Source organism: Botryllus schlosseri, chromosome 16 (assembly GCF_051294905.1).
Source record: "Botryllus schlosseri isolate E-star chromosome 16, Bs_hap1, whole genome shotgun sequence".
Classification (NCBI taxonomy): domain Eukaryota; kingdom Metazoa; phylum Chordata; class Ascidiacea; order Stolidobranchia; family Styelidae; genus Botryllus; species Botryllus schlosseri.
The window spans coordinates 10,400,789-10,411,350 of NC_137251.1; the positions used below are offsets into that span (position 1 = coordinate 10,400,789).

Genomic DNA, 10,562 nt, shown 5'->3' on the forward strand with positions numbered 1-10,562 from the left:
TGTAAACTTCAGACAGGAAGTGTCAGCACAGTGATTCCAGTTGGTTGGTACTCTAGCTATCCTTTCTCAACTGCATGGCAGACAGTAATCAAGACAACCAGTGGAATATAATTCTTGTTACTAATATACCGTTGAAAAATTGAGACACTTTACTTCCTGCAGTCAGTGAGAACCAGTTCATCAGATGACGCAGCTACAAATTCGCATTCACAGTAAACTAGGTGTCAGGATCGAGACCACTGGGGAGAGCATATATAGCTTCATCTCCATCCACATTCACTCGCATTATCGCAACTATCTCCTATGACAAGAACAACACCAGTTCACCACGCAGCCAATATCGTTTTTTGTAATTGATATGGTCGCCAACCAAGTGGATGAACGTTGACATCGCTGGCCAACCAATTTGCCAACCAAAATGCCAAATACCTTGGTGTTTTACTGGATTCGGACATGCCTAGGAAGAGTCACATACCATCACTCAAACAACGACTATCGACGGGATGTGGTCTGTTCCGCCGCCTTAGTTACACTCTGTCAGTTAGGGTTATGTTGATACACTTTATTCCTATCAAAGTCACAATACGGAATTCTTGCTGGGGTGCTGCCTGCAAGAATATCGTTGACCCACTGCAATAACTACAACATCGGATCATTCGTATCAATGCCTCACGGGGACCTGGATGTTGAACTGATAAATCGCTACTCAAAAAGATTTGGTGTTATAATCATAGAAGATATGAGGAAGCTAGAAGCGCTCAAGTACGGCACACGCGCGTCAACGAAGAACAACTACCATATGATGAGGACGGAATACAAGAAGACGCATTGCTCTGTCAAGTATCCCGGACCCCAATTGTGGAACAGCATGTCGCCAGCTATCAGGCAGTCGGCGAGCATGTCAGCATTCAAGTCGAAATACAAGCAATCTCTTCTAAACGAATACTAGTTAGCCTTCAGGATCACCGGACCACGACTTAACATATCGATCTCGCCTTCCGCCACATACCACCTCATTTTGTCGCTTGCCTTTTATATTCTCTGCTTTACTTTTCATTCAGTGTGCAAACTGTGCACGCCTCTTCTCTACTTCGCCTATGCCAAGGTGGGTGTCTGATCTCAAATACTACTCCAAGTCGTTTCGGCGCCTTCCTATATCTTTTCATTTTATCGCAGTTTTTGTGGTGTTTTGAAATTATGAAAATATCAATAAACTGATAATGATGCATCCTAGTAAACTTGCTCACAGCAAATATGATTGTGAATTCAGATTGACGAAGTGTTTGAGGCAATATTATACAGATAGGTTATGACGCGATATAATGGTAGAGTTTCGAACGTATGGACGATGGTATTCGCTGAAATTCGCCCCGCCTCTGCACGTGCTCGAAGCTGTACTCTGATCATAATTCCGCTGTATGCTTGAGATCGTAGAGATCATTCCGAATATTACCGTTGCAACGCCCAAAAATAAAGCGATGATGGTACTTCCGGCGCGCAGAAATCTCTTGAATCCGCGCACTCTGAATAGTGAGTCACACAGAATAACTGAAAATTAGGCAAGGGTCGAATATACCTTGACAAAGAGTATGGTTGCTGTGCTGAGTCGCAGTCAGCTCCTTCACCTGTAATAACTGAAGATGCAGCGGACCGCGCGTCACTTTGGTTTTGCTGCGACCAAGTCAACAGCATGATAAAGGACGGGTATATGAACTGAAGTGGAGCAGACAACAAGCTTCCCGCCAACTCGATGATGTTATCGACGAATGGTAATGAGATTGACAAGAGACCTGGAACACCAAGAAATAAAATGTCAACGTGGGGTAGGCGACACTGGTAACATCTCGTATACACCGCAAACGCCACCCATGACATATATATTTCAGTTTAGAATTATGTTACTCATCTTGGAGGGATGACACCTGAATTAATTGATCCAGCGCATCAAGCGGATCTGAGTTACAAATTTTATTTTCACATCCATTTACGTTTTACACAATATAACATGTTTCTACAGAAAGTTGTGATTCCAATGTTTCGATTCGAGGACAGCACCTTTGTTGACTACAATATCGCGGTGAAATGTTTCACAGCAGCATGGACCTATGTAAATTTATAGCACGATGTTATATATTTACAAAGTATAGCCGATATTGCCGCTTTAAAACCGAGCTCCCAATAGATGTTGCTTGGCTGAATTTTCTCTTCTATCATTGGCCACAATATTTCCACCGGAATGAAAAACTGTATTGGAAAAGTGCAGAACAAGACCAGCACCAACGAGACTTTAGCAACATCCGAATATCTGCAAAAATGATTTAAAACCATGCTTTTACAATACATGTATTCCTTAGGAACCTATGGTATACCCATACCCATCATACAGCGGCAAATTTAAAGTTATATTGGCACAGATTGATGACCCAAACGCTAGATATCCCAAAATCCCGATAACAATCATGAAAACTGCAACGACAGTAAATGCGATGCATAATACTCTGATGAACAGCTCCTTCGACTTCATCGAGTTCTCAAGCGGTAACACCTGCAAAAATTTCATCATTTTAAACAATGTGATGGCCTGATGGGGTGTATTGGCGATTACTTAATTGGTCAATGACAAACTAATAATGTATCGTAAAATGCCGCCAAAACGTATTGATAATGGTCAGGCGCATATCCAGTCAACAAAATAGCGGAGTGCCGACTATACAAATGGAATTCTTTGAGATGTCACAACAAGCACTGCATGGGATCATGCAGACAACTTCGTCTAAAGGAGGAGAAAGAAGCACGCGTATAGCCGCGTAGACGCGCCGTTACAACGCTATCTGTGCGGACAGCTCATTGTTTCTCTGCTCACTATGCCCAATAATTATCCATAAAAAATCCCATTCCATATTCCAGGGCGGTCCTAGTTATCTAGTATCCTCTCGACGGTATGATTTATAATATATCCCATATCAACGCGCGGAAGTACCTTTGAATTCTTAAATTTTGCGCTCAGCCGCCAGCATTGTGTCTTATTGCATTGTAGATTGTGTGCAATGCTCCCTCTATTTTTTCACGAGTCTGCGCGCACTCACCAGCTCACTGTACGGTCTCTTGGACAACAGTGCGTGACGACCAAAAAAAAGGTCATCACTTCGGACTTTTTGTGCGCAGCTTAGATTTTCTGTGCGCAGAGACCGTGTCAGCACTGTGCAATTGCGCAGTGCGCAGCTTTGAGGGAACATTGGTTGTGTGTGCATGTCTTGTTCAGATGAAAATATGATCGGACGATTATTATTTATATTGAAAGATTACTACCTTCGTTTGACATTAGTCTCGAACTGTTACGCAGCAATACGTTATGTCTCTTTTAAGTTTATTCATCAGATAGTGATTAGTAGGGCCATTTAAAGTCATTAAAGTCATATTTTTTCTATGCATTAGTAAGTCGTGAAATCAATTTTACCGCAAAAACCGCGTCCCTATGAGGTATATTAAGAAAGTTGTAAGCGGGGGACATAGCGTAGTGGTGACGATAAGCGCCTACAAATCTGGCGGACACAGTTCGATTCCCTTCTGAGGTTTATCTGAGCTCCTCTTTCCCCGCCGTTGCCGTTCTTACGGCGACAAAAAGCCCAGAAAAATACCCGACGAAAGAAAGCACTCACAAGGAATGGAAATAACTAGTAGAAAGGGTCGCGGTTTCAAAAAAGATCAACATCGAAAAGAACTGTGACATCAAGCACTCTAGGCCGAGGTTGATGTTAGATTAAAAGGATCGCTACTGATGCGTGTCGTTTGACATCCTCCTATCTGTTCATGACATCGCATTGTGTCTTATCGCATTGTACATTGTGTGTGACTTGCTCAGATGAAATATATATCTCAACGATTATTATTATTATATAAAGTCATATTTTCCTGGTTTGGTCATAAATCAGCTATTTAAGTTACATAGTCATATTTTTGAGTTATAAAGTCATATCGTTGTATAATTTGATTTAAAAAATACCAATTTAAGCGGTGAAGCAATTAAGCACTAACAAAGTAACGCAGTTACTCGTTGGGGTAGGTAGTTGAATGCTGCTCAATGTGATGCCAAGAGACCTCCACAAGTTAAAGAAATACTCAGTGCATAGGAAGGTGAAGGAGTTGTAAAAAGCGTCAAAAATTCAAACAACGATCCAAAGTTGACTAGACAGTTAACAAAAGTATGCCTCCACTGTACCAAGATTTCAAACTTAATACTCAAAATGAAAAGTTGTACGCCCTACGTACACCATCAAAGAAGCCCATGCTGATCTAAATGCCCTTGATTTCGAAAAAGATCCGTTTGAGCTCAGAAATTACATTAAGAAGTGATTGGACAAAACGATGTGAAACAAATTATGGAGCTACAAAGATAAGACATTTCACCAGCGCTTTACGCAAAACTGCAGAAGTGTCAATCCACACCAGCGTCTGTGGAGGGCTCATTTTCCTTACTAAAGTCATTTTACGTCCAAATCGTAACTTCGAAGACTCTAACACTCCACACTATGGCTTAAAATAAAAATGGATGTGTATTACTGTTACGCTGCGTATGTTTTACTCTTTAGTTCCGTGAGTGACGTTGTTCGCATGTAAAAATACACCATTTTCACATAAAGACATATAAAGTCATATTTTCCAAAAAAAATAAAGTCATATTATTAATTTTTTAAGGTCATATAATAATGGCCCTAATGAATTAGACTTAATCTAGGTGCACGACAAAGACATGCTGGCCTTCCTGCCCTGATCTCAAATCAACCTATTTTGCGTACATCCGAGGAGATCGCACGATCGTTCGACAATATACAGCTTTATCTCAACACTAGCCGAGGGGAATCGAATTAATTAATTATTCGTTGAAGTGGAGCGAACCAGTTTTGCTGTTGAATTAAGGCGCATGCTATGCATGTACAAATTGTACGTACATACATTACATATAATATACCTTCTGGTCTCACCTTACGTCTGTGCGAACATTGCCAGTAGGGCTGGGCAAAATCGAGTACCCGAGTGATTCGATTCTGAATCACGTAAAATGCTTCGAGTCGAGTATTCGAGTATCACTTATGATGACGTCATAATAGAATGTAATATGTCAAAGATCGAATGAGTACCTTTTATACTACCACAAAGAACATGATGCTTAGTTATCCGTCACATTAAAGATACTTCGCAATTTTTTCGACCGTACCGATTTCATTGCACTTTGTGACAATGTTGTGGGATGATCATGACTTCGGAAATGTGTTATTTCCAGTAGCGTTAGTAGCTTTGTACTATGTTTCGTATAATGTGATACGGCCAATCAAGGCTTCAAAGGCTTCCACAGTTGAAAAAAGTATTTAAAATATCATTCTCATTGATAAATTAACTTTCAGTGGCAAGGAGCGTATAATTTCAGTATTCGAAAAATCAACTTTTACTACTCGACTCGAATCATTAAAATTATTACTCGATTCAGATTCAAGTACTCGAATCATTGTGCCCAGCCCTATACGCTGCATTGTCCGAATACTGAGCTCGCAGTTTGTAAGAACACATGTCCGCCTATTGATGGTTAACTGTGGTGTGTTAACGAAATGTTACAATTATAATTATCTAGTGCAGTGATCTTCAACCTTTTTCGACGTGGTACACCCTTTTAACGTTTGCTCAAAACTCGTACACCCCTGTTCATTAGGGGTCTTCAAAAATGCCTCTTTTTCTCAATTCGTACTGGCTACTTGATGAAATTGTTGGGTTACCTAACTTAAGCCTACACACCAAATTTGGTTCAATTCCAACCAGTAGCCGCATTGCTACGGGAGAAGAAACTTTCTATTTATTATATAAAATAAATATCGAAAAATTTGAAATTTTTTTGTTCACCCATGAAAGTATTAGGTTGTCTATAAAAACGATGTTCTTCAAATTTGATTCAATTCAAACCAGTAGAAGCGGAGTTATTGCCGACAAAAAATTTGGATTTGAATGAAATAGTATTTGGTCACAGAGTCTATTCGCAGCCAGTTAAGCTGCCCGCCACGCAAATTGGAATTTATTTCGTGTCAGCCCAAAAACAGCATGGCATTACGAACGATAATCAAGCTAAATGTAACAGTATTGGGGAGAGAGTATAGGTAAAGTTACTACTGCAGAAGCGGTAATTCAGATCAGCGATGATAGCAGGCGCACCAGCCTATTGCGTATCAAGCCTGCCCCACACCGCACACAGTCGATAGTAGCACTTGGGCTGCAAGAGATGTCAGTAACCTCAGATCGTATGCCGCTATACACAGTCTATTGTCGCTAATTTGCATCACTAATAACAAAATACTAAATTGCAAATGTATGGCGAAATATTGGACATAAAATCGGCATTTCAAAACAAAAGGGTTTCGATTTCAACATGGAAGCTGTTTCGACCCTGGCTGGCTACGTCACGTCATTTATGTGCATTGCGGTTTTTATTAACGTCGGGTAGGAAGTACCGATTCAAGAAGTCTGAGCTATCGCGGCGGTTCCCTCAAAAATCACTAAAAGACAAATGACTAGCTGAACACATGTTTGTTAACTGCATACTTTCCAACACCAAACGGAACCATTGGTCTATTGCCGACGGCTAAATGAATAGGAGAAATATTTGCTTATGACATCACAATCAAGCGGTGTACAGTATTACACTTGAGATAACATCGTACCATATTGTTCAAGTGTTCATTAACCTGTGCGTCAACCTGTACTGGCCATAAACCTGCCTTTGTGATAGCTAGCCATCGGCTCATTGTAATTCGGATCTGGTACACCCCTGTACACCCCATCCGAGTGGTACACCCTTTGCAAATTCTGGTACACCCTAGGGCAGTGGTTCCCAACCTTTTTCCACCCACGTACCATTTCTAGGTTTTATGCAGTGCTCGCGTACCACCTACATAAGTTACGCTCGCCGAAGGCGGTCAAAAAAGTTGCAACCATTGATGACGTCATAATAACGTATTTGACCTAAGCGAGGTGTTTTTCTATTAAACTAGGCATTATCAGCCAGGTTTGATGGGATGCATATGGAATTGTTTTTTCACCATCAGTCTCAAGAAGAACAACATAGTGAAATAACAACAAACAACAAAAGTCAATTTATTTAATGCATGGCTGCATTCGAATATTTTCCACTAGATCAGGGGTGTCGGTGTCGAACATACTGCCCGCGGGCCGCATCCGGCCCGCCAGACGATTTCATCTGGCCCACGAAGCAATTCTGAGTAGATTGCGAAATGCGTATGTTTTCCAGCACTAATGTTGAGAGATCTTATTGTAAGAAATACTTTCATTAAATAATCCCTCAAGACAGCAAATGTCGACCATGTTCATGGGTACATTAACCACCCGACCGCTGTGTTGTGGTTTCACTTTATATATTTACCACTAGGATCAAGTCGATGACATTGACACCGTATTTGGAGAGGCAAAAACGTGCACACTGGAAAAATGGACTAAAAAGTAGTTATTCGCAGAAGCGAAATCGACAATGCGGAGTCGTTTTATGTAGTCTACATGGACAATATATTACTTGCACTGAAATATCTGTGGCCTCACTGCTGTGCCACATCGGAATCAAAATGTTCCCGGACTCAATAAACCAGAATCGAGATTTAGTAAAATTGAACTCAATTCCAACGTCCACGTTTGCGGTTAAATCTCTCGTATTCCGCACAACGCATGCGCCGGGCTAACGCCAGATTACGACTGAGGGTAAGGGAGCAGAGGAATATGCCAACTTATATCGTAATTAGCGCCACTATTTAGGCCGTTCATAACTGTATTCAACCGGCCAATCGTCGAATTTTGGAAAATTTCAATGTTCGTGATTATAGGTCTTGCTACTTGCATGCTAGAGTATAAACCCCTATTATCCGTGACACAATGTAATATCCTATTATCTTTGGAAAATAATGTAGTATTCGAGTGAAAAGCAAAGTCATGTATGGGGCGCAACAAGTCGGTTTCGTTTCTTCAACTTGATAGTCATCATGGATGATAATCATTGCTCGCACTCCACGTAGAAGGGAAAATTAACAGCTGGGGAATAGCGTGAGACGCTAGCGTCGAGTACGAGGAGGCCATGCTACAATAAACTCAAAATCAACTTCACCTGAACTAATAACTCCCTTCAGTTTAAAAAAAAAACAGAATCCACTCGCGTACCACCTGGAAGACCACTAGTGGTACGCGTACCACAGGTTGGGAACCACTGCCCTAGGGTGTACGACAACCCCGGTTGAAGAGCACTGATCTAGTGATTCATTGAGAAATCAACAGCAATGAAATGCAATTATATCATAGTATCTCAAGATTGCCAGTTTCAGACTCAGGGGCGCATCCACAACTCAATTTTATGACCCGATGGGCAATTGGACATACACATGAGCAACTGAGCAGTGAGCATGCGGGATGAATTTAGGGTAGGGATGGAGTTATATTTAAGATTAAGGTGGGGTTGTGGTAGGAGTTAATTTGGGGTTAGGGAAGTTTTGACGTCATCAAAGTCGCCTGCCGCAAGCTCATGCTCAACTGTTGTTCGTCAGTGTAGGTCGCATGCTGCTCAAATGCAGGACAACCCAATTTCAACGCTGCATCGCGAAAATACGCTTTGAAAACTATGCAGGCTATGTCATTGAAATTTACACTCGTTCAAACATCTAAGTGCGCTCAAGGACGAGTACATATGTCGATATGTGAGTTGCAATTTATCGTGAATATGTGATTCTTGCGACGTGCGGTAGCTAAAAGCAGCTTTTCGTTGATTCCATCAAGCATGTTTCTAGGGTATGGACTACTTACGTAAGGCTTCTACGCACGTAAATCCGCAGCAATCTATCACGGAAAGTAATTTTGCTTTTAATGCCAATGTTAGAGTGGGCACGGGGCAACTTGGTACATTTGTGCAAAAGGAAATATGCATTTGTTCGTAAGATTCTGGTGAATGCACCCGGCGTAATAGAACTAGGAGGCGAGGATGAAATGTTTATCGACGATCTATATTAGTTTCCTCCTGTTAGTGATGATTCACAATAAAAAGAACATGGTAAGATTTAGGCCATTTGCTATTCAATTAATGTTTCTCATAGCACAAGTATATTTCGACATTTTCGAGTGTTCGCGCGAGTCCATTCCATGTTCTAAAACTAAGGTTTACTTGGCAAAAACACAAGAAGTCTTACCGTTGAGACACCTTCCACGCATGTAACAGTAGTTGTTAGGAATGCTGGTAGCTTTTCAAGTGATGCGGCAATAGGGTATTCCGTAATCGAGTGAAGGTGCTGAAACATTATTATGATCATAGGCTTTTGCGAAAGCACGCGTAATCGACCAAACGCACCGTCCAGGCGTACTTGAGGATCAATGCTACCGAGAGAATATATAACAAGTTTCCGATTGCCGATATCCAATAAAATCCGGAAAGCTTGTGACTGAACGTGGTGATGGTCAGGGGGACCCACAGTACCGCGATAATTGCTCTGTCTTCCGGTATTTCTGGCCAATACCCAATGACAATCTACGGAAGGCGAATTCAAAGCAGTCATTTTAAAATTTGACCAACATGTGCACTGTACAATGTGCTCTGTGCAACATCCATAGCCTACATCGGGGAAAAGCAGAGGATGGTTTCAGTCACGGTCACTTCGTTAACAAACCCAATGCAAACGAAAGGTTAATCAGAAAACACCGCAATAGATTGAATTCAATCTCATGTTTCTAGGCTCTGGAGAGACAGTGCAAAATTGATCTACATTACCTGTCTCAAGTTCTGCGCAATCACCACATAGTACATGCAACAAATGCTCAATTGCAGCACAATCACTGATAAATTCACGACAAGACGACAAGCTTTTGCAAATGGTCGAATGATCTGGCATGAACTCGAGTCAACGCTGTAGAATGCTAGGTCCCCGTAATCCAGATGATCGAGACCAACCTTCCTATTGATGGAAAAGTTCATTGTCTTATTTTCTAATGGCAGCGGAATTTCTATAATGTCAACGAGTACACACAGTCTTACCTAGCATGCCAACGTGCACACTCAACCAAACCATACATAGAACTTGAGGAGATCAGCACAAGCATAATGGTGAGCACCGGACCTACGAGGATTCCCGTTTGTGATACAGCCCAAGCCATTGACAACACTGTCACCCCTAGATTGGATCGCATAAGATGCATCAAGGCTCCAGTAGCCCTGTATAGAACATCAAAATATGCGCAAAACATTGAACATTCCGACAGCACAGTGTACAATTGTACATACTGTGACTATAGTCACATAATACCACACGCGCATGTCGCGCATTAACCAGAAAGTTCACAGATACAGGCTTACTTACGTGAGATCCGAACAAGTTGGATAGCCACCGCTGGTATAGCTTGAAGACCCCATATCGATCGAACTGAGCAGCAGACGAGTGCTTTTGCGTCGTAAATACACTCAATCCTCAGAATTTTTTACGGTTGGTATTGAGTTTTCAATGTATGATGCCAAGGAACGACTTGCGCTAATCAGCGTG

The 10,562-nt window shown here is 41.5% G+C and overlaps 1 protein-coding gene across 1 annotated transcript; it reads right to left on the reverse strand.

Annotated features, from left to right (window-relative positions):
• Positions 1 to 98: 98 nt before the first annotated feature.
• LOC145458588 (proton-coupled amino acid transporter 2-like) lies at positions 99 to 10,521 on the reverse strand. Its single transcript, XM_080337000.1, has 9 exons — positions 10,383 to 10,521; positions 10,061 to 10,237; positions 9,797 to 9,980; positions 9,380 to 9,556; positions 9,222 to 9,320; positions 2,376 to 2,545; positions 2,139 to 2,305; positions 1,577 to 1,790; positions 99 to 1,523 (listed from the first exon to the last, which is right to left on the reverse strand). Exons 1-9 carry the CDS (start codon positions 10,433 to 10,435, stop codon positions 1,295 to 1,297), a joined length of 1,470 nt encoding a protein of 489 aa, XP_080193126.1. The 5' UTR covers positions 10,436 to 10,521; the 3' UTR covers positions 99 to 1,294.
• Between the last annotated feature and the right edge of the window lie 41 nt (positions 10,522 to 10,562).